Here is a 27,770-nt window from a genome sequence, read left to right as displayed (position 1 = left end):
CATAGCAATTTTGCTGGCTCAGGAATGGGACTAAACAGCGAAACTAGAACTGAATTCTCCTTTGTGTACTGATTTCACCCATCTCTTTGAATTGTGGCTTTGACCTCTACTTGTTAATTGAAGATACATTAGAGACAGAGCGAGAATATTTTATGCACTCCACACTGCTCTAAGCTGTTAAAACTTCCAGACACATAACCATCACAATTTGGTTTCTTTCATAGTATTATCATTGGAGAATCATGGAACTTTTGTATTGTTTGGTTTATTTATAAACTAGCTTGGGGACCCGGTGGTGCCCGCGTTATTAGAAGAAGGCATTGTTTGTTTTGGGATGTTAGGTCATATCACTGAAACTTGGTCCAGACCCATCATTGGCTGGGTTCAGTGCTGACTGGGTAAGGGTCAACTACAACTCCCAGATTCCCAGGGCAATTACCCCCAAACCCTGCCAGTATACACAGCTGGCCATGTTGGGTCTGTGTGCCAAGTTTAGTCCAGATCCATAGTTGGCTGGGTTCAGGGCTCTCTGGATAAGGGTAAACTACAAATCCCTGATCCAAGGTCAATCACTCCCAACCCAGGCCTGTATGCACAGTTGACCATGTTGGCTCTGTGTGCCAAGTTTGGATGTCAGCTGAGTTCAGTGCTTTCTGGATGCAGGTGAATCAAGGTCCATTCCCCTAAATCCCTGCAGTATGTTCAGTTGGTCATGGGGCTTCTCTGTGCCAAGTTTGGTCCCAGTCCATTGTCGTGGGGGTCACAGTGTCTCTAGATGTAAGTGAACTATAACTCCCCAAATCAAGGTCCTTTCCCAGTAACCCTTGCAGTGTGTTCAGTTGGTCATGAGGCTTCTCTGTGTCAAGTATGGCCCCAGTCCATTGTTGGTGGGGGTCACAGTATCAGTAAAGGTACTGCAAGACCCATCATCCATGACAAGTTTGGTCCAGATCTATTGTTGGTTGGGTTAACAGTGCTCTCTGGATGTAGGCCAAGAACAACTTGCAAATCATAGTGAACCCTTCCCAAACCTCTTGTTCAGTTGCTGATCAATTCCTCTGTTGCTGTGTGCCATAGCAAGGGGTAGGAAAGGGTTATGGTAGAGCCAGTAGGTGGGGTCATGCAAATTAAGGAACCCTGGGGTGTACATTCTGGACGAAAAACAGAACATCTAGAATTAAATTGTCCCCACATGAAAGCCTTCACTTGGGTGGGGGGCAGAATGGTGTTTGTGGGGGACACTGGCAGGGTTTGGTGCTCACGATAAGCTGCAATGTCAGTGGAGGGAGGGGCATGGATGTCTCCTGCTCAGTGGGAACTATACCTGTTTGTGGAGGTGGGAGGCTGCTGGTGTAAGTGGACACCTTTACCACATACACACATGCACTTTTTCACTTTTATTATGGGTAGAGAAGATGTGTATAGATGTGGGCATGTGGAGGTAAGGTAAAATAATATTTCTGCCAAAGAGTAGATTCAAAATTTCCCACCAGAGCTCCAGGGCACCTCGCATTCCAGATGTTTCTAGTCCTTAGCTCACAGTTTTCCCCCTCCCTAATCTTTCCCTCTCTGTCTTAAGGTGCAATTTACACAAACCCACACTCTCCAGACGCTGATAATCTAAACATTCCTGAGAGATCTCAATATTAAATGACAGCTGTGTAAGAGCCATCTTCTAATCATAATACTTTGTAAAAAGACATTCCCTGGCCATTCTCTTGTCAAAAACTAGCTCATGCTCACCATGACTTTGAGGCAACGTCATAGAGATGGTCCACCCATACAAACATGAGAGCAATAGCACCACTATGTTTTAAAGTATCAATTTATTCTAGCCGCTGTTGCCTGAGAACAGACTTTTCTACTTTCTCCATGGGGTCATTTTACCCAACAACAATTTCAATGTTCAAATCTATGCCTTCATGTGCCAGGTTGTTGAGAGAATAGGTGCTGGATGCTTTCACGAAGCAGTAATTCCGCCAGTGGTTTTGGATGACATAGGCCGCCTTTTGATACTTCTTGTATCTGGTTTTCATAAGCCACATCCTAAACAATGACTGTAAGAGAACAGTAGACTTCTCAGGCCAAATGTACATCACCAAGGCCTTTATCTTTCTCTTATCCAGTGCGTGTTGCAGTGTCTTGCGCCACCATCTCTGGATTATTAATGCACAGTTCGTGGCTAACTTCAGACTACGCCGAACCAGTGCACCACGCCACGCTTTTTGGATGGTAATAGCAGCCTGAAATAACCAGAAATAATTACATATTTTCTATAGCTTGGATCAGTCATTCATCAAACTGTAGTTAAGAAATGAGAAAAAAGCTAAGACCTGGAAAGATAGCTATGAAGGAACTAGATAAGATCTTCAATTTTAAAAATGTACCAAAGACTGAATCAGCCAGGCATAGTATTTCTAATTTCTATAAATGGACGTGAAAGTTGACAAGTAAAAAAAAGCTGATAGGTAGAGGAACATCAACTTATTTCAAATGTGATGTTAGAGGAGAGTTCTACAGATGGCATGGACTGCTTAAAAAACAAATAAATGAGTCCTAGAACAAATCAGATCTTGAGCTCTCACTAGAATCTAATGACCTCTTCACACAGGCTAAAAATTGGTGGTGATAGGTTTTTTGAAGTTTCGTCACAGAGCCTGCCAGCTCTCATCACACACTGGAAAAGTACTTCTGGGGCAGTTTCATGGTGACCGTGCCAATAAAACCTGAAAACAGCACAACAGGGGGCTTTGCATCTTTCATACAGGAAGACATGTTGAGCCAGCTTCCTGAGGCTTCCTCCCCCTCCCCCCCCCCCCCCGGTGTAATGAGGTGTGGGGGGAGCCATCCCAGTGCGGGGCCTGGATTGACAGGTCCCAATGCTCACATGGCATGACAATACTCAGCAATTCCAGTGCCGCACATGAGGAGGTTCATAGATGAATACATTGGAATTGCCACACTTATATGGACAGTGTAGACTCAATGCAGTTCAATGCAGTTAAACTGCATTATATGAGTCTACATATAAGGATCTTCTACACTGTACAAAATACTGTTCATGTCGCATTTTACAGCTATCAATAAATGGTTGAACATTCTCTTTGATGGTTTATAATCTGCACCAGCCAGGTAAGACACCAAGAATAAAAGGACACAAAACTGGACTTTAAAAGTATCTTTGTTCTAGCTTTTTCCCACTGGAAATGAAAAGCTTAGTTTTGGTTTTTTACTAAAATTTGGCAAAAGCAGGGAAAGCAGCACTGAAACCTTTATCCAGATATGAGAAAGTTACTTTTTAAAAAACACTCGTTTATTACCATTGTTGTAACAATGGAAAGTTTTGTGAGAAAGTAGGTTGTCACTTACAAAACCTCATGCCGTAATAAATCAGTTAGTTGTGAAGGTGCCAAACAACTTTCTTACTTTGTTTTCTTCTTATTCAAAATCACCACAAGTCATTTAGGGTTTTTTTTTAAATGCAGAATACTAGAACCCACTGGACTATGGTATAAAACAACCTTAAGTAGTTACTCCATAACTCTATTAGAAGTTGTGTCTCACTGTATTAAATTCATAATATGACTTAGTTAAATCTTAGGCCCCATCTGCACTGCCGTATAATGCAATTTGAAACTACATTATATGGTCGCTGTTGACTCATATAATGCAGTTCAATACAGACTCAATATGCATCTACATAACAATGTAGATAGTGCCTTATTAAACAGAAAAGGGAGTTGATTATAAGCTAAAGTTGTAGGTCTAGTTTTTTTGCTACAGGTTTCTATTTGCATCATGAACATGGTGACAGTGGCTGAAGTGTGATTTCTCCAAAATATAGAAGTTGGAAATCTTAAGTCAGCAAGAACTCTAGATAGCATGAACAAGATCAAAGTAGTTAGTGAGGGCAATACATGCTGTCTCCAATTAATTAATGTTCCTCCCACAACATAATTTAGTCAAGGAGGCATGCCTCAACAACTTAACTTAAAAATTAAAGCCATATTTAGCTTCCAGTGATCAATCACAAAGCAAATACAAAAGAATGAAGGGAGAAAAATCACAGACATCTTTCATCACTTCAGGAAACTTCTCTTCCAAAACGAGGCAACATATTTTATCTGGTTTAATCTCTCAGCAATCTCAATGGCCATGTCAGTGGAAAGAAGAATTCAAGTTCTGTAAAGCCTTGGCTGTGCAAGGAGTTGACCAAAACAGAAAAGTAAAGCTTTTGCTCCATCTCTTGGGAAATAGGGTCGATAGGAATGCACCAATCCAAATGCGAACATATATCCTATCCTGGCAGCCACTACAAATAGAAAGCTATCTAAAACGAAATGAAACTGTTGAGAGAAACCAATATTTCATCAGAAATTAATTTGAAGGGAAAGGTTGCATTAGTGCCTTGTGCATAGGGCCTGCAAGGGGCACTTTTAGAGGTTCACCACATTATTATTTGGTTAGGGATAAAACTGACCTATAGCTAAAGTGATCTTTTTGCTAAAAGATGGATCAGATAAAAAGTATACTGCAGAAAATTGCAAAGGCAGGCTGAAAACCCTGGAAGATGATGCATCTTCTGAAGCACATGGAACAAGACAACACCTGAAGAAAGCAATATCTCAACCTGCCATAGCTGGCATGAGGCACATTTAATACAAGAGAGTATGTGAGAGAGTAAAAGAGAAATAGCTAGCGTTTAAGCAGTGCTTCAGAGAATGTAACAAACTAATCACTTCAGTGTGTGTGAATGCCCTTATGAGGACTGCCACACTTGTTTGGGGAATGGCTGATATATCTGGTATGAGTAATGGTATTATGACATTATCCATCATCCACAAAAAATGAAAGGGGAGAAGCACCATGCAAACTTCAATGTATGCATCACTGTTGTACAAACAAGGTCCAAGGCATTTCTAGTTTGACAGCAAGGCTTTCTACAATGTGATCCCACTAAATCACTGGTCCTCAACCTGTGGATCCCTAGATATTTTTGCTTACAACTCCCAGAAATCTCAGCCAGTTTACCAGCTGTTAGGATTTCTGGGAGTTGAAGGCTAAAACATCTGGGGACCCATAGGTTGAGAACTACTGCACTAAATGAATATGACTACAACACGTCTTTTAAATACAGAATGAATAATGTCAGCAGAATGGAGCCAAAAGGAACATAAAATTGAAGGATGGTGCAGATGAGTCTGGTGCTAGGTACAGAATGAAGCAACCTGTGATAAGAATGTCAGGGTTAGGTCCAGGGTAAGAAGGCTGGAATAGCCTGCTCCCTCCAGTCCTTTGGATAGGAGGCAAAGAACTTTTCTTAAAAAAAATATTCTGGCAGACTTTTGAGATCTGAACATTTTAAAAGAAAAAGCTTTCAATAGTATGCTGGATTGTTTTCATTTTACTATTGTTTAGCTGATTTTTAATTGCATGTTTTAAACTGGTTTTGGTGGCAATTCAATTTAATCTTTGTATAACTATATTGTCCTTATTTTAATGTGTAAGCTACCTGGACATTTGGGGTAAAGGCAATATAGACATAAAGAGGATCTTTTTCATTGTTGGCACCATCGCCATTGTCATCATCGTCACCATCACAGTCATAATCTTGGTTACTTACGCTGTCATAACCAAGGCTACACTAATGTAAGTTACATGCAAGGAAGTATCCAGGACCTGGATACGCCTGAAAGGAGTTCTGCCACCTGTAGCAGACCGCCTAGTGAAATTGGTGTGTTTGCTATTAATAGAACTGTCTATTTTTCTTTGCTATTATGTGTGAGAGCAACTTAAATGGTTTTAAGGTAGCGACAACCAGTTGCTTATCCCAGCAGAGTCTCATCAGATACTCACAGCCTTATGCCTAGGTAGTAGCTGAGACAGCTTCTAGTACCAGTGCTGGCCTTGTTAGAATAAAGAACCACCGCAGTCAGGTATGTTTTCCATGTCACAGAGGGAGCTTAAATTATTATTTATTACAAGTTGAGATCTCTTGTCCAGAATTCTGAAATCTGAAATACTCCATAAACAATGATTGTCCATAAGGATGACTGAGCTAGTGACATGGTTGCTTTCTGATGGTTCCATATATACAAGTGTTGTTTCATGCAAATAAATTGTGAATGAAAATACCTCTGGGCTATATGAAGCAGACATGAATTTTGTGTTTAAAATTGGGTCCCATTCCCAAGACATCTAATTATGTACATCCCAAAATCTGAAACTCAAACCACTTCTGATTCAAAATATTTTGGATAAGGAATACTCAACCTGTATTGCATTTTTGCTTCCAGGGATGGAGAAAATACACTTGTGGAATTTTGGGTCCTTTGTGTACAAATAACTAAGGGACCTACCAGACAGGCCCTATATCCCAGGATCTGATCCTACGTTTTCTGTTTATCCCGGATTATCTGGCAATACAGTCTCATATAATCCAGGTTAAAGCAGAAAACCTGGGATCAGATGCTGGGATATATGGCCTGTTGGGAAAGGTCCTTAGCTAGTCTTGAGCACTATACTACTTGACTTGGAGAGGAGGAGGAGACATTTACTGCTCTGTTGGAAGCAGCAAAAAGTGTCTCCTTGGACCAGCCCTGCCTAGCAATGCTTTTCAGAGCAAAGCTTTTCCATCAGTATACCTGGTGGAGTCTGCCAATCAGGGTGTTATGAAGCCATAAACCAGTAGAGACTGTAATTACAATATCTCTGCTGAATGCTCCAAAGTGATTACATTGCATGCAAATGCATCTACCGCACAGATGCAATGTTGTCCAAGCTGAGAATGAGTGTTACCACATAACCACTGCAAGGCAAATATGACTAACAGCAGCTATTTTGGAGAAAAGGACCCAGAGATTAAATACACCATCTCTGAATTTCGGTAGCTAAATTCCATGAAATTAAGTGAGACATTGAACAAGACATCCACATGCATGCAATGAAGGAAGTAATTTGGAAAGTATGGCTTAACGGCAAGAGTTAGATAACATCAAGAGCAGATGTAAAAGAGTGACAAAGGCCCCTTCCATACAGCTGTATAAAATCCCACATTATCTGCTTTGAACTGGGTTATATGGCAGTGTGGACTCAGATAAAACAGTTCAAAGCAGATATTGTGGATTATCTCCCATGATTTTCTGGGTTGTATGGCTGTGTGGAAGGGCCCAAAGTCTCAAGAGTTTATAAAAGGTTTTATTTTTCAAATAAAGCCAACACATTTCAGCCTTGAAATGTTTATATGACCTTCAGATAATATTAAAAGGAGGGACAAGATGTAAACAACTAAACCATTCCAGTATTATCTATATAGCACATACGCCTTGTATCAAATTATATATAATAAGCTTAAATTCAGAAACATTGTATTTAACAGGATAAAATGTGTACGTATAAACAGTAGTAGTAGTAGTAGTAATAATAATAATAATAATAATAATAAGAAGAAGAAGAAGAAAACTTTATTTGTAACGCACCCTATCTCCCCAAGGGGACTCAGGGAAGATACCTATAAAATAATTTGAAAATTAATTTACAACAATTACAAACAGTGGTTATTTGTCATTAATTTGACTTTGACTTATCACAACCTTTCAAATGAGAAACCTCCGAGAGGATTTGTTGTCAACTGACTTGCTCAGGTCTTCCAAACTCAAAGCTATTGATCAAGATGTAATGCACCCTCCTTCTTTTCCTACTGCCTTCCCTCTTCTAGTTTTTCAAACAGCCTCAATTTAATTTCCTTTGTTTCCCGTGAGAGATCAGGCTTCATTTGCAATAAAACCTATGGTATTCATTTGCTTTTTAAGATATCTGCTAAACTGTTATGATTAATTGTTGTTAACTGCTGTTTAGTTATGGTGACCCTATGAATGAGAGACCTCCAAGTCAGCAATAGATCTCAAGTCTTGCAGATTCAAGATGGTGGTTTCCATTACTGAGTCTATCTATCTGGAATGTGAACTTCTGTTGTCGACCGCGTGATCACACTTCTACTTTGACTATTGTTTTATTCTTAACTAAGCATTATTGTATTGTATTTTCTAGTGAGTCATGTCTTCTTGTGATATGGGCAAATTATGGCAGTCTTGGTTTTATCATAATGGCTTCTAGGGAGAGTTCGGGCTTGATTTGTTATACAGTAATTTATTTCTCTATGATATACATATCTAGTTCTGTGATATACATTATCTAATATAGCTAATTCTATGATATACATAAAACTCTTCTCTAGCACCACATATCAATTAAGCATATTTTCTTCCTGCCTTGACTGTCAACAATTCAGGGCCCTTCCACACAGCCATAGTAAGGGTAAAGGTTTTCTTTCCCCTGACAATAAGTCTAGTCATGCCTGACTCTGGGCGTTAGTGCTCAACTCCATTTCTAAGCCGAAGAGCCGGTGTTGTCCTTGGATGCCCCTAAGGTCATGTGGCCAGCATGACTGCATGGAGCGCCATTACCTTCCTGACAGAGCAGTACCTATTGATCTACTCACATTTACATGTTTTCAAACTGCTAGGTAGGCAAAAGCTGGAGCTGACAGCAGAAGCTCACTCCGCTCCCCGGATTTGAACCTCCAACCTTTCGGTCAGCAAATTCAGCAGCTCAGTTGTTGAACCCACTGCTCCACTGCGGCTCCTCCACACAGCCATATAACCCAGAATATCAAGGTAGAAAATCCCACAATATCTGCTTTGAACTGGGTTATTTGAGTCCACACTGCCATATATTCCAATTCAAAGCATATAATACGGGATTTTATTCGGCTGTATGAAAAGGGCCTCAGAAATACTATGGCTTGGATGATTCTGATTATAAGCAAAGTATCTCCAAAACTTAGGCCTGGCAACCAAACATTCTCTAAGTAAAAGAGAAAGAATTGTGCTTTTGTGTTTTTTCTTTGCATCTGTGGAGGTTGTTCAAATCACGATAACCTGGTAATTTGCGAAGCTCATCACTTGAAAGTAGTAACAGGGGAAATAGACCAAACGGCAAAGAGAAGGAGTACCATTGTATGAAAAGGATACAGGAAATGAAAGAAGAGAGAATTCACAAAAAGAACACAAACAAATACAATAGCCAGTATTTGCTGTGGGGAAAGTCAGAAAAGCTAAAATACACAATGAAATCAAGCTTGCTAGAGAGTTTAATAAAGATAAAAACTGAGGAAGAGAAAGAGCAAAAAGAGAAAACAAGGATCAGGAAGAAACAGCGGTGCAATTCCAGACTGCATCAAAAGGAGTGTCCAGACTGAGGAAAGCAATAGTCCCACTCTATTCTGCTTTGATCAGACCTCACTTGAAATATTTAGGCTTCACAGTTGAAGAAGGATATCTACAAACTGGAACATATTCAGAGAAAGGAAACAAAGATGGTAAACTTCTAGAAATCAAGCCTTATGAAGAATAGCTTATGATTTAGTTTATGTATATAGCGTATGTTTAGTTTCAAAACTGCAAGGTGATGTGATAGCCATCTTTAAATATTTGAAGGGATGCAATGTAGAAGACAGACAAAACATGTTTTCTGCTGCGCTAGGTGAGCATCTACATATACCACAAAGAGTGGTGCTGATCTGAAGTGGGATACCTCTGGATGTGTCTCCTAGGCCTCTTCCACACAGCTGTATAAAATCCACATTGAACTAGATTATCTTGCAGTGTGGACTCAGATAACCCGGCAGATATTGTGGAATATCTGCCTTGATATTCTAGGTTATATGGCTTTGTGGAAGAGCCCCAAGTTCGCACAGCCAGCTCCAAGCCAGCCCAGCAGTGCAGAAACCAGTTAAGCATCATCTTTACTTTGCCCCTGTTAATTTGGCCTTAATGATGACCAATTTTTTTTTTTCGTGTCAGGAGTTGCTTCTGGTGTGAGAGAATTGGCCGTCTGCAAGGATGTTGCCCAGGAGACGCCCGGATGTTTTTGATGTTTTACCATCCTTGTGGGAGGCTTCTCTCATGTCCCTGCATGGAACTGGAGCTGATAAAGGGAGCTCATCTGCGCTCTCCCCGGGTGGGATTCGAACCTGGTAGCTTTCAGGTCAGCACCCAACCTTCAAGGCCACTGGAGCCCCCAGATGGCATAGTGGACTAAGTGACTTGAAGGTTGGGTTGCTGACCTGAAAGCTGCCAGGTTCCAATTTCACCCAGGGAGAGTGCGGATGAGCTCCCTCTATCAGCTCCAGCTCCATGCGGGGACATGAGAGAAGCCTCCCACAAGGATGGTAAAACATCAAAACATCCGGGCGTCCCCTGGGCAACGTCCTTGCAGACGGCCAATTCTCTCACTCCAGAAGCTACTCAAGTTGCTCCTGACATGAAAAAAAATGACTAATGGCCATGAAAATGGTGGTGGTCACCACTCAGACCTTGTAGTTATGTTAGCCAGAACAACGAGGCAATTAGAGAGGGGTGTGTGTGTGTGATTTGATTATTTTGTCATTCTGGCTATCATCATTACAGGCCCCAAGCAATGACTGTTTCTCTGTCCAGTGATCATGACTAAGGAAAGAACCACAGAGAAATGTAAGTGCCATCCTATGTTCCCAGGTCTGGGGAAGGCATAATAGTGGGGTGGACAGTTGCAGCAGCTTCTGAACAGGAAACAGTTCAACAGTTCAACTGGCCTAAAATGTGGACAAGTTCCAAAGCTCTAGGGAAGCTCCTGGGCATCCTGCAACATTTTAAATGTGGGACAAGACTACATTAACTGGCTTTCCCCTGTTTTAAGACGATTGAATCCTGTACTTCAGGCATGGGCAAACTTTGGCCCTCCAGGTGTTTTGCACTTCAACTCCCAGAAATCCCAGCCAGCTTACAGGCTGTTAGGAATTGTAGGAGTTAAAGTCCAAAACACCTGGAGGGCCAAAGTTTGCCCATGCCCGCTGTATATCCTGTAGGCACCACAGAGTCAATTCACCCCCAAACTGACTCATGTGGCCTTGATAGATGGGCCTTGGACACAAAGCAATGAATACAAATTGCAATAATTTGCTGATCGTTCAGTCTGTTCAATCGTGGCATAGAGTGTCTTGGAAGATGGTGGACTATCCTTCAGAGGCTTCTAAACAAGAATGTACTGTAGTGGTCTGAGCATTGGACTAGGACTTTGGAGAGTAGGCTTTGAATCCCTGCTTGGCCATAGCAATCTACTGGATGATCTTTGCAAGTCACAGTCTCTCAAACTCAGTGGAAGGCAAGGGCAAAACTCTTCTGAAAAATTCTTGGCAAGAAAACCAAGTGATAAGAGTTGCCAAAGTTTGGAAATGACTCAAAGAACAGAACAGCAAGCAGAGATTGCATTCCAATCTCTCAGGAATGTGTTAGTAATGTATGTGTGTGTGTGTAGTTGTGTGTATGTAGTCCAATCCAGCATGGCAAGGAATGGGTTAGATTGCCCTTGCAGTTCCTCTGCGATATTCAATTCCTCTATGAATGAGCAATTGCAAATTTTACTTTTGACTATACTGAATACCAATAAGAGTTTGGAGAATATTTGAGCAATATCTGGGTTTGGAGGCTGGGTTTTCTGAGAGGCAGGGGAAACAACACATTATGTTTGCCATATGCATACTAGAGAAACATCAGTTTGCACGATTGCATTTCTGAAAATTTTAAACTATTGTCTGAGAGAATAGTTGAAATATGTGAACATATTTAAAAGGACAGTCAGATAGCAAGACAGAGCTTATTTACATAATTTTATAATTGACTAGATGAAAAGCTTTGTGTGTACCTTAATTTGTTGTTGCAAAAGTTGGTCATCTTCTTCAGTTGGAGCTTCATCTGGATCAGGGGTAACTTCAGATTTTGGTTTAGATTTACAGATCTTACCCTGAAAAAAGAGAAGGGATTGGAAAATAAAGTGAAAGACCATGGACCTTATCCCACGGGTGGGTTGGGGGGGGGTAGGTAGCATAATCTAAGTGTGGTGTCTTGTCCTGTAGCAGTGCAAATCACTATGTTCCACTATGCATCTGTTACTATAAGTTTTCATCCTTATCCCACGAGTGAGTGGATTCCCCTTTTACTAAAAAAAATCTAACTTCGACATCATAAAGGATTAAACTCTAACATTAAAGGCAAAGGAAACTAGCAATCTCTTAAAGTAGTGCTATTTTTTACTTTTAAAAAATTACTGTTTAAGGATCAGGCGGCTCCATTAGTACCAGGGATTCACTGCTTGGTAGGAGACCACCCACAGCACCGCTCATTTGCGCACGGCATAAATACGATTCAGTGTGGGCAATTCTGTCAGCTCCCATCCCATTTGTTTGGGGTCATTTGTAATGAAATATCCTGGTTCCTGAGCTCCTGAGATGAACACTGACCGTCATCCCCCCCCCTCCCTTTTTTAGACTGTTCCCTAATGAATTGTGACGGGCACTGACAAGAAGTCCCTTGTATCATGGGATGGCTCAATCACTTTTCATTAGCTCAATGGATTAGAACCATTTTTTAACCAGATGGGGTGGGGAGTGGGATAAAGTCCCATGTTGTGTGTTCCAAGGTAACTCTGACTTAAGATGACCCTATCACATGGTTTTCTTGGCAAGATTTATTAAGAGGAGGTTAGCCAATGCCTCTGAGACCAGGAGAGTGTGATTTCCCTAAGATCGCCCAGTAGATTTCCATGGTGAAGTGTGGATTTGAATTCTGTCCCCCTGGAGTCCTAGTCCAGCACTCAAGTCATTTCATTGCACGTTAATGAAAAACACTGAACCCTATATACTTATCATTAAGTGTGTGATGATTATGTGATTTTGCATGCATGCACACACACACACACACACACATACGCAATCACATATTTGGAGAGAGCAAGAAGATAGAGGAACATCTGACTAGGTGATATACTTGTGTTTATTTATTTACAGACAGTATTTATATTCTGCCCTTCTCACCCCGATGGGGACTCAAGGCGTATCACAATGCACATATACATGGCAAACATTGAATGCCATTAGATGTTCTAAAAGAGGTTATTTCTAAACCTTCTGAAAAAGCATGTTCAGCTTACTTCTACTTACTGCTTCATTACACTAGAGCATGAATCCACTTTAAACCCAGTTTCTGCCTCCTGCAGAATTCTGGGATTTGTAGTTTGTTGAGGCCCAGGACCTGTCTGTCTAAGCTGTTTAAAGGCTCCTTCCTAAAATGGATTTAAAGTGGATCCAAGCTCTAGTGTGATGGGGTCCTCAGTTCCAGATGTAGGCTTCTTATTGCTTAGCAGGGACTGAAATCCCCTGCACCCCCAAAGGTGCCCTCTCTTTATGAACATTGTGTGTGTTTGAAAGGTGACCTTTTGACATTTGGAATGGAATGGGAGATCTTGAGAGATCTGCATTAAATCAAGCTTCTCGCCCAGAGAAGCCAACACAGCAATTCTTTGCTTCAGTATTGTCCAGGATAGAGGTCCTGGAGGCAGATAAAGAAGCACCCCACCCACATCTGGGAGACGCTAGCCAATGACTAATGCTACTACAGTGCATAGAGACCACAGTGTTCATGTTTGAGTTTCATATACCAACAAAGTTTTACATCAAAAGAAGAGAGAAATGGAATGACCCATTTTTAGAGGTATAATTTATCCCTGGAATCTTCATATATTCCCAATATGGTTAGTTGAAGTTATATCTAATATGCAAATTCATTACACATGTTCAGTATCTGTTGGCTCCTGGCTTTAGCAGCCTATAATTCCATTTCTATTAGATTTAAAATTTATTACATTTTCTAATCCCACATGTGGACATTTTAAGGCTAACATAATTACCAGATAACTTGATAATATATGAAACTTGCAGGTAATTATTTGCATGCCTCCTAGCTCTGGTGAGATACATTTGAGGAGACATTGTAAAATATGCCACCCAAGAATCACAGCTAACATCATTAATCTAACTGGAAAAAATGTACATGTTTGAGAAGCTTAAACTAGGGAGATGGAAATGCAATAGAGGAAGGACCACACCAAGCAATGCTTTCTAAGCCATCTGTTCTGAGGGACCTGCAATTATAATTTGTTGCTTTTCTGGAAACGGCTTGGGTCCAGCACTGATCCATGGACCTCCCACTTTCAGTAGTATTGTTTTACAGGATTTTTTTTTATAGAGGCACAGTTGCAAAGCAGAAACTGCCAGTTCTTTAATGCCATGAGAACTATCTTCTCACCCCATCTTTAGTTCATGTATATTCTTGATCTGGTCAGAGACAACCAATTTTCCATCATAAATTGATTTGTGATGTTATAATCCTCGATTTCTGTAGTTCCTCAAACCAGAAACAAATAACTACTGTATTTTGACCCTGAGATCTGCCTCAGGATGCTGCATAGTGACCATGTATACAAGCATATATTCTACTGAGACAGGAACACAGTCTTCTTGGACATGGGGTCACTAAATTTTGGAAGCAGTGTCTATTTTTCTAGACTATAGTTTCCTGAATCTGCAAAGCAGCATTACTGTTATTCAAAAAGTAACTTTCCAAGCTCTGATTAAGATTGCCATTTGTCTCTAACATTTCCCAACAATTTTGGAAACAGGGAGTAGTATTTTTTGCACACATGACCTGATCAGCTGGTCTACAGGGAAAAGGACATGGAGATACTGCTGATTTGAGGGGTCCCATGGTCAGCCAAACAGACTGAGAGCTTCCTTCATGTGGCCACAGGGTCACAGGTGGTGCACTCTTACTCAAAGGTTCCTAAGTGGCTGGCTTTAAGCATTAGGGCCAAACTGTATATGGTACTCAACACGCCACTTGACAATGCCCTTTATTTCAATATAGCAAACCTCATCAGGATGACTGTGCAGGGAGGGATTAGTACTTTCTCACTGCACGAAGATGTCCACCAACTCAGCCCCTCCCAGCTTTAATTTGGCTTGTGAAGAAAACACCAACCAGAACCAGGGTGTAGCAATGCAGCAGTGGGATCAATGTTCTAAACAAAGTGGCTGGCATCCTGTTAGCCAGCTATGATGCTGCAAGCTAGGTTTACAACCTTGTTTGGTATTCACATTCATGATTATCACACCATTGCCATGATCAGAAATGGCTCGCATACACCTTAAAATCTAGGCATTTGTACTAAGAAATGGATTTCTGCTATGCTGGTAAGTAGGCTGAAGGATTATGCATTTAGACCCCTCCCATCAGTGAGCCATAGTATGGAAAGGAGTTGCATCCCTGCTTCTGTTTGTCACAATGCCACTTGCTGGTGGGAGGGGTCTGAGTTGGATAATCTTTTAGGACCCCACTCACCAGCACTGCAGAACATCATCCCATTGTACATCTGCCTGGATTTTAAGATAGGTTTGAGGAGATGAATCAGGAGATGGAGCAAAGTCATAACATCATAGTTACGTGTCCAATACCATACTTCAGCAATAAACAGCTCTAGCTTAATACAGTTCAGAAACATGATTGACATACTGTGCTAAACATACAAATGGCAACTTACACAACATTTTTTCCAACAGTTTGACATTTTTTTCCAGAAAATGATCATGTATCTGATGGAATTGATGAGCTCCTTGTAGCTGAAGTTCTATTAGTGGACTAATCTTGGCGGGCCTTGTAAATGCTGATGTCATAATGAACACTTTGACATCTCCAGTCTGATTCTGACTGAGACATGATTAGTTAAAGATGAACTGGTCTTAACAGTTACCACTAACTGGCTGGGCTGGACAGTGTCACTTCTCCATGCCATAGAAATAGGATCACATTCCCTTCTGGGCCCAGATTGTTTATTGACACTGTGACAGTTTAGGCAGAGTTTGGAAGGATGTTCCCCCAAGCAAGTGACTGCTTCTCCAAGATACAAGCATATTCATCATTGCCTTCTTTTACAGGTCACTCTGTGGCTATGGGGAGTTCATGGCTCAGATGAATGTTGTTTGCTGTTTCTTGCCTATGGGCAACTTCTCTTGTGATTTACACCATCATCTTCTCTGTTTCTGATGTTAAGCATTAAGGTCAGTTGTAGTACAGCCAAAACAGACACACACGAGATATGAATAGGCTCTGAAGATTGACGATGAACAAGTGACCCATGGGAAAACCCTAACCGGGGCCAGAGGCAAGCCACTTCATCAGAAGTAATGTGATCCTGAGTCAGAAATGTTTTGTGTATGAATGAGTAAAGAGAGAATTGCAAGCAATGAGGGTCAAAGGAAAATGAAATGGGAGAAATACTGATGTGATCATTGTATTACAGTTTAAATGGAAAGCCAGCTGATTCACTGGCGTAGTGAATCTGCTTTGGCATTTCACTCATCTTTTAAAAGGGCTACCCAAGCTGAACATACTTATCCTGAAAATTGGTTTGGCAGCTTGGTGAGTCATTTAAAAATCGGACTAAAGCCTGGGATGGATTTGCTGCCCCACTGATACAGAAGCCACCTGCTGTACTGAACTGAAATTAAAATAATCACAAAGACCATCCACAAAACAGCATCGATAATAGCACATCTCTGATGGCATTGTGAAACAAAGTCATATTCATGAGATCAGATTCAGGCTGGAGATCACAGAACTGGCTTGACACCTGGCTTAAAAGTAGAACATTTGAAATGGATCAAGATATCTTAGTATACCACATATGAAATTAAATATCAGACTAAAGCATGATGTAATGGCCAAAAAGGCCAATACAAGTCTAAACTGTATCAGTAAGAGTGCAATATTTGGATCAAAGGAAGTAGCAGTCCCACTTTATTTTGCTTTGCTCAGGTTTCCCCTAGAATACTGTGTCCAGGTCTGGGAAAAGATAATGGCAAGCTGGAATGTGTCAAGAGAAAGGTGTCTAAGATTAAGACTGGGAACCAAGACTTATGAGAAAAGACTGCAGGAACTAGGTTTGATGAGCTTGAAGAAGAGACAATGGAGAGGTGGCATAATTGACTTTTGAAAATATCTGATGCCATATAGAAGATGGGGCAAGCTTGTTTTCTACTGTTCCAAAGTCTAGAAAAATTATTAATTCAAATGATAAAAAAGAGATTAAACTATGGAAGGAATTATTTATTGTAGGAACTGTTTAATAATGAACTTGGGTGGGGTATTATCCTTTTGATGTGTTTAAACCGAGGTTAGATGGGCATCTTTCAAGAGCGTTTTAGGTGTGTATTCCTGCAGGGCTGGGGTTTGGATTATATGGCCCTTGTGATCCCTGTCAATGCTAAGATTCTATGAATTGAACCTTTTAAAACATTCTAAACCCACAGCTTCCCAATTAAGTCTGCATTCAGAAGGTGCCATCTGAACATTTCCGGTGACTTAAATCTACTCTTGCCAGTACAGTAGAGTCTCACTTATCCAAGACTCGCTTATCCAAGGTTCTGGATTATCCAATGCATTTTTGTAGTCAATGTTTTCAATATATCATGATATTTTGGTGCTAAATTTGTAAATACAGTAATTACAACATAGTATTACTGCATATTGAACTACTTTTCTGTCAAATTTGTTGTATAACATGATGCTTTGGTGCTTAATTTGTAAAATCATAACCTAATTTGATGTTTAATAGGCTTTTCCTTAATCAATCCTTATTATCCAAGATATTTGCTTATCCAAGGTTCTGCCGGCCCGTTTAGCTTGGACAAGTGAGACTCTCCTGTATTTAAATATTGCCATTTCTAATATTAAGTTCTCTTTCTCATTTTCCCAACACACAGATATCTTCTACTAATATTCCATGCATCTAATAAAGGGGACACTACTCTACAAAGCATATGCCATAACACATGAGTGGGTATCATGCAGCCCATCATATGTTATTGGTCTGCAATTCCCAGCCACACTTTCCAAAATGGTGAGGAATGCTGGGGGTTGTAGTCCAACAATGCATAAAAGTTTGCCTGATTCCCATCTCTGCCATAATATATTTGTTTTTCCTCAAGGAGCTGAAGACATTTCCTCTCAGCAGGCTAAGTACAACCTAGAAGCCCCATAGCACCAGATAAAACTTGAGTATCAGTTAGCCCAGCTCCCCCGTTCTGTCTCCCCACAATGCATTTCCCCACTTGCATTTTTGTAACACCTGGCTTAGTGAAAAGCACTAGCATGAATGCTCTATTGTGAACCTAAGGTTGGTTTAAAAATGTATTGCCCTCATAAGAATTTTGGAACTTTCCTTGAGTCTGAACATTTGCCTTTTTCAAGACCTCTGATTTTGGGGTGGCCTCATTTTCCTTGCAAACTAATAGGCACAAAAAAACCCTCTCTTAAATGGAATAATAATACCTTAATGCAGAATAGAAATGGAATTTGCCTCTGGATAGGTTCCATTGGAGGAGACAAGTGCCAATTTTATTCTGCATTTTATATCAATTTTGTACTTCCCTGGGGAGAAGCTGTTAACAACTGGTGGATGACAAGAGATAAATACATCTTATTAAACAAGTCTAAATGGCAACCAGCTTTACTTACACAGATTTCTCAAACAAAAGATTTTGTGTAGTTCCCCTCCCCAATTGTTACAAGCACAGCCTTCCTAAGTTACAAATCATAGCAGTGAAAGGGCTGCATTATTGCCAGGGTATTAAGGAGGCTGAAGTTTTACATGTGGTTCTGTGAACTTCCATTCTGCAGGCATTCTAAATTACAACATCAGACTTATAATCCAGAAATCAAACCTGACAGGTGTGAAAGAATTTTTCCTATTTTCTGCTTCCTCTGTGGTTAAACATTAGGCTTAAGGGCAAATGCCCTTGACATTGCCTAGGGTCTATGGGGAGTCATTGCAGTCCCCGGCTGATTTCTTGCTGTTATAGAATGTAATTTTCTGCTTAAAATTTATTTCTGCATGTTAATTATGCAGCCAGGTTTTGACACATCCCGAGTTGTGAAGTGCGTTCTGGCTCTCAACTGGGAAGAGCCTATCGGATGGCGAGATTCCTCTCTTGCCTGCCTCTTTTGTAGTCTGTATTTTTAACAACCTCATTAGTGAGGATTTTTCCCCTTTGAAGATAATGAGCATTACTGCAGAGCATCTGGAAGAAGCAGAAAGCCTGAGCCATGGATGGCGGCAACGCCATCCCCAGCTCGGGTGCACATTTTAACGGTTGATGAATTATTTGACTGTTCTTCCGTTTTCTATCTCTCAGCAGTCTGTGAGAGGCAGAAAGTCAACGGATTAAGCTTCCTCTTACCAAACTTTGCTTATAAAACTATAGCTTGTGTTATAATAGGCTCAGAATAGGGAAAAAAGCAGACTTCTTGCTCGCTTTTGTAGCATGAACATCATTATAGTTTATATTTGTACTACTGGCTTAGTTCTGTTGCAAAATGTAACAGGTGGCTGCCATTTTTCTAATTAAAAATTAGCAGATTTTTCTTTGCCTTTCCCAGTTCCATCTGTCTACGTGTGCATTAATATTAAACATTTCTCCAAAATTCTTTTACGCTGTTACTCCTTATTTACCTGTGTCTGCCAATACAATTTTAGTTGCAAATCCCAAAATTTTTAGTAATAAGTTTCCTAAATGTTTTTTTCTGCATACCTTGTATATAAGATGGATATATAGGGCCAGACCTCAGTACAGTACAACCCCACCAAGGATATATTCATGGACTTTGTGTGGAAACAAAAAACACAGATAATAGCAAAACTTTTTGAAATGAAGGACTTCCTGCCCAGGAATATCACAAAGTCATGCTGGAAGTCCTAGAAAATGCCTAGAGAGGACATTTTGTGGGACATGGGTAAATGAAACCATGAATACTGGTCCTTCCCATCAGGGGTTGTACAGGGGCTGCACTATATCCTAGTTTAGACTATTGCAACCTGATAGACGTAGAACAGCTCTTGAAAACAATTCAAGAAAGAAGTAGTTGAGAATAAGACTATTAACTGGGGCCCGACATTATGAGCCCTACTTACAACATTACTTTGCAAACTGCAATGTAATAAAATGAATAGATGAATAAATCAATATGTTAACTTCTAATTCCTTGAGGCTCTTCTGGTAAAGACAAATCCTTGAGATCATGTAGGACCAATGCCAATTGCATTATTCGCTTCAGCTATGGTTACTCAAATCATTGCACTTTGTTGTACCAAAATCAACTAATCTGGGGCTGACAATTATTCTGTTTTGGCATTTTCCATGTTCTCTCTCTCTCTTCATGGAAAAGGGCATGCTGGAGGATGCTTGCCAACCATTTTTACTCTTCCATGCAGAAGAGAAGTCTGTGAGGAGACATGATAGCCAAGTATAAATATGTATAAATATGTGAGGGGAAGTCATAGGGAGGAGGGAGCAAGCTTGTTTTCTGCTGCCCTGCATACTAGGACGCGGAACAATGGCTTCAAACTACAGGAAAGGAGATTCCACCTGAACATCAGGAAGAACTTCCTCACTGTGAGAGCTGTTCGGCAGTGGAACTCTCTGCCCCGGGATGTGGTTGAGGCTCCTTTGGAGGCTTTTAAGCAGCGGCTGGATGGCCATCTGTTGTGGGTGCTTTGAATGCAATTTTTCTGCTTCTTGGCAGAGGATTGGACTGGATGGCCCTAAGGTTTCTTCCAACTCTATGATTCTATGATTCTATAATTATAGTTCAGTAAATATTCCTCTTTTTCAGGCTCCCGAAACCTATTTTCTGCCTTCTTTTGGTCCTTACAAACTCCTTCACCTAAGGCATTATTGTTGTTGTTAGAGAAAATGCTCTAACAGGATTTCTTTTCTTTGAATAATCTCTCTACATCCAACCTACATTTGTATGCTGCCTTTCTCCCAGAGTGGGACCCAAGGCAGCTTTCAAAACAATTAATAATATTGATAATAAAAAATAGAAACAAAACAGAAGGAATTTCCAGTGAGTGGGAGCAGCCATATCCTGAAGAGAGCCTGTGTTGGTGATGGGACTGAAAAAGAGCCTTCTTCTGTAGATCTTAGGGTAGGTCTTATGCATTTGTTAAACCCTAAGTATTTACTCATTTATTTGCTCTATATGAACTTTTCTCCCTGGGATTTAAAGCAGCTATCCTCCTCACCCTTATCTAAATGCCATAGATAAATGAAACCACAAATATTTTTTTCTGATATGAGGATTGTATTGTATATGATTGAACCTATTCTATACTTGGAATATGAGGGTTTATTTGCTAATAGGTGTTTTGGAAACTTCAAGCAGAAATCAGACATGGAAATACAGCCCCTGTTTATGTTCTGGTGGCCATTCATAAAACCCAATAGATTACAAATAGGTGAGGGAAAGCATAGGCTGTGACAGATGTCTTCCATCATTTGTAGGAATGTCTTTTCTGAGAACATGCCAGGTGCTGCAGTTTGATCCCTTGATTGAGTTACATCATGTTGCCATCAGCACTTTTATTTTTAAAAAGCCTTTTGTAAATCAGAGAGATTCCCTTTTCTTCTAGGATTGGAAGGATCTCAGGTAGTGGAAAAAGTATAGTGTGTTGTTTCAACTCTTCTGCTTAATGCAGAAGTCCTTCAGGATCTGACTTCTCACTGGTTTTATATGTCTTTAGCTCTGCTCTGTACAGGGAGAGCTTCCCCCACATCCATGTTGTTAACAAAAGTCAGCATATGCTCCTCTCCCACACCACCCAATGCAGGAGAAGGGCAAGCATCATTATGCAGCATTCCTGGGAGGCAGGGGTTTGTTATGAGATGGTTTCTGAAGAATGAAAGCACACCACCATAACTCTATAAAATATAGTTTCATAACAACTTGGACGACCTTAGACCACAAGGGAAATAATGACACTGAAAATAATGACTAGAAGTAAACTATTTTAGCCACTATTCATTAACTCTCTGGAGAGATTTAGATTTCAACCATAACAGCTTGCTATTAGGAAGCCTTGAGTTTCTTTGAACCAAGTTGTTTGAGGTACAATAAGTGAGAAATATCCCCAGGATTAGAGGGTTATGGTGTTGTCCCTGTAAAACTGCTTTTGCAGTCCCTACTTTGCCCCAGGTCTCCTATGCTTGACAATGATGCATTGAGAAGATACTTCATTTCTCTGTTTCTTTCTTTCTTTAGAGTATTTATACTCCACCCTTCAGCCAAAAAGGCCCCTGGGGCCGCTTATAAATGAGTAATGTCTTTCCTGCCTCATGCTTACAATCTGAATAAGACATGACACATAAAAGAAACAGTATGGCAACAATAGAGGTGATTAAGGACACTTGCATGAGTGCCGAGCCAAGTGTTAGCAGCTCCCTGACAACAATTGGAGACACTTCTGATTGCATGACTTTGTCTCAAACTCACTTCAAACCAGTTTGCAACAGATTGTTAGGCTGTCTTTTTATAGTCATGGGGGACTCCCATTTTTAGCTGGCAGAAAGCGCTTTCTTCCATTGTTAGCAGTGGAGCAATAAGTCAAAAGTGCTGCAGCAACAGGTTTGGGAGAATACGTATTGCGGGTATGTTGTGAGTGTCACTTTTCTCTACTTTACTTTCCTGTCTCCAAGCTATTGGTCATTCCACTTCTGGCAAGCAGACAGAGAAAACTTCTGACTGCACAGCCATAACTTCCCATTTTTGCCCTGTTCGCTTTCTTTTGAATATGTCTTACATTCCAAGTAACTGCATTTTTACAGGTAATTCTCAGAGCATGTGGATTTCTTTTGCATAAGCATTTCCATACAGTTTGCAAGACTTCTGATTTTATTTTATTTTATTGGAAAAGATCCTGCAGCCCAAAACAAGGTTGGACACTCATAAGTACATTTCCCCCTTGCAGAATACACGAATGGGGAAAGGTTTTGGGAGGTACAGTACGTGTTTACTCAGAAAATCTGGAAGTGGTTTATCATGCAACTGCAAACATGCTCAGTGACGAAGCCACAAAACAGTGGTTAAAAAAAATGGAATAATTGTCAATCTGGAACAATGTGCAGGTTTGGAGAAGTTAAATCGAGCTAGTGTGATCAATGTTTTGCTGAAAGTGCGATCAACTTTTTTGAAAGCCATTTCCACGCAGATTGTGTGATCGGACGAGTGGCTATCGTGGCATGTTCTGGCTCTCTGCAAGGATGGGTTTGTAATGCAGGAACACAATTTTAGGATCTTATGTGGTAATGTGCTATGTCTAGCAGATGCGGATTGCTCTTCTCTTACTCAGAAGCCAGAGCAATGGTGTCTGCCCCATGGAGTGAGGGGCTCTTTTCAGCTGCTGAGCCAAGACATGACACAGCTGTGCCTGGCTGCTCTTCTCTCCCTCCACGGCTAGAGCAATGGCAGGTGCAGATGGCCACATCAGTTCATCTCTGCCTGATACATCTCTAAGAAGACACAGAGGTCCTACAATCTTCCAATTGGTTTTGTTGTGAACAAAAGCAGTATGCATTTTTTTAAAAGAAAAGTGTATTATGATTTAGATTAGGTACATTTCTTGTTTTGAACTAGAGAACCTTATTCTATATGTATACCTCCTAGGATATTAACTAGTTTTTCTGTGCGGGGAACCCTATCTATTATAGGAAGCGTACTCATACAGCTTATTCATCAAGTTTTCTCCCCAAGTTCCTAATTCTGTGCATTTAATAGCAGTTTGTTTTGCAGATACTTTGATCTAGCAGGTGACAGTGTTTTAAAACATTAATCTTATAATTTCTTCAGCTCAAACTGCTGTTGATTATGGAATGATCAACTGGCCACTCAAGACATTTCTCTCCTTTTAGACTTCTTGGGATTTAAAAAAAATTAATGACACTTTTAAAGGACTCCTCCCTTTCTTTGTCTACATCCCACAAGTACTCTGATTCTCAACATGTTATATATCCTTCTTTCTGATCTCTATGTGTATCATATTATATTTTTAAAAATAGCTCTTGTCTGAGTTTATTGCAACCCTCGGGTTGAAGCATTCTTCATAAAGCAGTTTAGCTAGACTGCTCAAATAGTCACCCGAGTCCTTTAAAGGCTGGTTTCATTTTTTTCATTTAAGGCATCAGTTTCAATGTTGTCATCTCATGAAATAATCAGTTCTAGCTCATGACAGCCAGTATGCCAATGCAGTAGTTAGCATGACAGATGGAGATTGGAGATGTTCAAGTTCAAATCTTTTTTGATCATTAAGCTCAGTTGACTTTGGCCCCAGTCGTTAAACCTCCGTTTGACTAGCCTTACAGGCTGTTTGATGATATAAAAAGGAAGGGAGTGCATATTACTATATTATATTATATTATTTATATTTTTATTTCTAGCCCGCTTTTCTCCCGAATCAGGACTCATAGTGAACAAACATTACACAACTTTAAAATAATCAGCTAAACACAACATCTCTAATAGAGAAAATTATAGCAATATAAAATTATAAAATTATATTATAAAACCATGACATACATTATAAATAAACCGACAGAAACGCTGTTTAAGTATTCTAAGTTAAAATCCCATCTAAAAACCATTCCTTTGGCCATAGTCAAATCCATTATTGAGTCCATTGCTGAAAGTCTACTACATACCTAGCATATTGCATATGTAGATCTGGTGTTTGTCATGCTAATGATCTCCTTCAGGAAAGGCCTGTTTCCATAGGAAGGTTTTAACTTGGGTTTCTAAATGAAAACAGGGAGAGAGCTGTTCTAACCTCTTTAGGAAGGGTGTTCCAAAGCCACAGGGCCACCACCGAAAAGGCCTTCTCTCTAGTTCCTGCCAATCACACTTGAGACGATAGCGGGACCGAGAGTAGGCCCTCTCCTGAAGACCTCAGGGCTCGTGTGGGTTCATAGGAGGAGATGCGGTCAGCTAAGTATCCGGAGGAAGAGTATGATTAATTGTTTTAGTAGTGTACTATATTAGGTGCTCTATTCTCTTGAAATTGCATACCTTATCTTGAGACCATTAATGGGTTCTTGTTATGTCTTGAAAGTAATAATTAATATAATTTAATCTTCCTGCTAGTTCCAATGAGAACAGCCCTTTTGAATCAATGGGATTTAATAACGTGTTCACTTATCAATCAATAGCTGATTCGGTGGGTCTGTTCTAGTTGGGACTATCCAACGAGATTCAAGGGTGAATATATGTACAGAGAAATGTAGATTTACTGTACTACTTTCTAAACAAATAAAATGTAGAATAGAATAGAATCTAAAGGCTACCAACAATAATAACAAAACACAGAAGTATCCCTTATCTAAAATACTTGTGACCATTCCTCTATCCCTTTCTTTCTCTGTCTCTTGTCTTCTGTTGTCCTGATGCTCTCCCTGTGACCTTTATCCTGTTTCTCCTTTATTTCCTAACCTCAGTTTTAATTGATAAATCTGCCTTTCCTCTCTCCCTTCTTTCCCCTTCCCCCTCTGGCAAATTGCAGTTACATTAAGATAATAGTGTGTTTAGCTGGAATTTATCAGATGTATCTCATGTTGCTTTGCATTTCAATTGTTAGTGGAGTATCTCTTCACATTGATGGAGGAAACCCATCAATGGCTCCCATTATCACTGCTGTTGTCTCTGGTGTGGTGGATCCCTTCTACTACAGTTGTGATATTCTGGCAGTCATGTGGCAGAAGTGGGCATGATTCTCCTCCTCTCCTCCTCACTGTTTCATAATAAGATGAGGTTTCTTTTGAAATGTAAACATGTGCAAGTGCTATATAGGGCATGTATGGGCAGGAAGGCAGGGTTTACTAAGCCGGGCAGAAAAGTGGTAGCTGGACCATGCATCAACACAGCACAATTTTAGAGAACGGTGATAGTGATTGTTTCAATACTGGCATGTTTCCATTAGGTTCAACTGCATGAAGTTGGTGTGATCCAAGAGGTTTTCTCACCAGTGTTATAGAACAGGGGCCAATTGACTGATCTGCTCATGCAGAATTCTGGGAAATGTAGTTTAGGGAAGCCAAGGACCTCTAGCTGAGAATTCCAAAAGCTCCGCCCTGAACTACATTTCCCAGAATTCTGCAAGAGCAACTCGGATGATTGGCAGGCGATAGCTTCCATTCTATAATACTGGTGGGAAAATGGCCAAAGTCCTTAGTCTTATCCCCTGGTTTTTTCAACCCCCACTTCTCCTAGCCTCATTCATGGTCTTCCTCTTCTCTATTTTTCTCTCTCTCACTCTTTTTCCTTTGCCATCAACATCAGCCCACTGAGGGATTATTCTAAAACTAAGCCCATCACCACTGCTGTCCAGGGATGATACAATATAAAAGCTCAAGAATCATGCATTTGGTGTTCTGCTTAGTGCCTTGCAAAAATGGCACAATGAGACCAAGTGCATGGGCATGATGACACCTCTTTCACCAGTCCCTTTCTCCTCTTGCTCCTGGATTTTTGACATGGTGGCTGCTGCGCTGGTGCAATATAAATCCAAACATGCTTGCTCTGAACTGGGGCTTCCTAAGTAGTGATGGGCTTTCAATCCTAAAATGGAAGCTGGCAACCCTAAAATTATTTTTAAATCTCAAGGTATGTCAAACCAATTGAAATTTTCACTCAACTATAAGAAGTTAGGGGTATATTTCACTGTTCTTTTTTCACTTTGAGACTCTTGAGAATGCATATGTTTCCTGCACAAAAACATGGTTCTACCCCCCCCAAAGTCCCAAAATGAGAAAATCTCACAGCAATTGACCATGTTCCTGATGAGATATCTGTGTGTCTAGAAGGCATCCTTTCTTTTGAAGACAAAAATCATTTGCAAGGTTGTTTTTTTTACATTTGTTTCACACTACTCTGACATTTGCTGCTCATAAATAAATGCATGAGAGACATACATCCAAAACAGAGAAGATCTAGCCTATGCCCTCTCTAATTTGTAGCACTAGCATTGCTGGAAGTCAGAATTGGTAAGCTGGTTTGCCTTGAACACTAAGAGGCAGAGTTCTATCAATGTTTGTTTTGTTGCAAAGCACTGTCTTTGGGCAATTTTCTGCAAATGTGATGGACATTTGTACCAACTGTGACACAGATAGCTAGGAAGAAAGCCAATATGGATACTTTATCCATGTATTTATTAAAACTGCTTATGCAATTCTAGGAGGAATTGTGTCTCTCTGACAATCAATACTGACACTATTCCATTTGCCAGAAAAAATGATTTTATAAATCAAAACTCATTCTTACAATCTAGATAGGCTTGCTGTTGTGCTGTTCCCAATTATAAAAAGTCTGTTGCTTGAACTAATGGTCAGTGTGGCTCATTGAATACAACACATAACAACTTTGGTTTATTTTCCCAGTGCAATTGCGTGGTCTGATTTAGCCGAGTAACAAACAAAAAGCTAACGATGCCATTAAAGATGTAGGTTAAAACATATAGAGAAGCTGTGCATAAAAATATTTGTGATAATGATGTTATCTACTACAACATCATTCCATCTTGCCATTTTTAACAAGTGCAATCCACCTCCTACTGAGATCAGTGATAACATACCTATTGATTTGATTTGGATTAAACTCCTGGGTTTCAGCCATTACGGCTGCCAGGAAAAACTTCCAGAATAGGATCCAAGTGTATACGTTGATATCTGCCTGTATGAAACGACAAGAAGTTTGTCCTAACAGTGCCCATTAAATGCCCTATGCAGCACAGCAAGGGGTTAATTTCAGTGGTCCAAGAAGATAATTTAAGGCCATTTCTACACTACAGGATATCTTTACTGCATTTTATGTGATTCAGAAATCATGTAACAGCTGCTCTTTGTGTGCTTCTCCATCTAACAGACTTTTAACATGGCAACACCCCACCAACATTTTTAGAGAGCTTTTCAATGCATATGATACAGTTCAAGTGCATGTCACAGACATCTCAAAGTAGCCCTT

General features: G+C 40.2%; 2 protein-coding genes across 4 annotated transcripts in view; one reads left to right on the top strand and one right to left on the bottom strand.

The window, feature by feature from the left end:
• grm2 (glutamate metabotropic receptor 2) overlaps nt 1–27,770 on the top strand; it is a 172,936-nt gene that overhangs the window by 95,899 nt on the left and 49,267 nt on the right. Inside the window, exons 1-3 of one of the 3 annotated variants that reach the window (XM_062970066.1) lie at nt 4,994–5,936; nt 10,470–10,532; nt 15,866–15,988. The exons of 1 other annotated variant lie outside the window; for it this stretch is intronic. In XM_062970066.1, the coding sequence (XP_062826136.1) occupies nt 15,974–15,988 (15 nt within the window). In that variant the 5' untranslated portion in view covers nt 4,994–5,936; nt 10,470–10,532; nt 15,866–15,973. Of the gene's footprint in view, nt 1–4,993; nt 5,937–10,469; nt 10,533–15,865; nt 15,989–27,770 lie in introns of those variants that run through there. One more of the 3 variants, XM_062970065.1, reaches the window with a different exon arrangement.
• Nucleotides 1,808–15,585, bottom strand: LOC134296088 (IQ domain-containing protein F2-like). The gene is made up of 3 exons (XM_062970067.1): nt 15,472–15,585; nt 11,743–11,841; nt 1,808–2,243 (listed from the first exon to the last, which is right to left on the bottom strand). Exons 1-3 carry the CDS (start codon nt 15,517–15,519, stop codon nt 1,884–1,886), a joined length of 507 nt encoding a protein of 168 aa, XP_062826137.1. The 5' UTR covers nt 15,520–15,585; the 3' UTR covers nt 1,808–1,883.

The sequence above is a fragment of the Anolis carolinensis genome, chromosome 2, assembly GCF_035594765.1.
Source record: "Anolis carolinensis isolate JA03-04 chromosome 2, rAnoCar3.1.pri, whole genome shotgun sequence".
Classification (NCBI taxonomy): Eukaryota; Metazoa; Chordata; class Lepidosauria; order Squamata; family Dactyloidae; genus Anolis; species Anolis carolinensis.
Note: the sequence above shows the minus strand (reverse complement) of the source record. Positions and strands in the feature narration are given on the sequence as shown.

Coding starts and splice junctions, on each gene's coding strand:
- LOC134296088 (XM_062970067.1), bottom strand. CDS start 15,519: ATGATCATTTTCTGGAAAAAAATGTCAAACTGTTGGAAAAAATGTTGT. Junction 11,842..15,471: donor ACTGTTGGAAAAAATGTTGT/GTAAGTTGCCAT, acceptor CTCTTTTTTCAG/GGTAAGATCTGTAAATCTAA. Junction 2,244..11,742: donor TTTTGCAACAACAAATTAAG/GTACACACAAAG, acceptor TGGTTATTTCAG/GCTGCTATTACCATCCAAAA.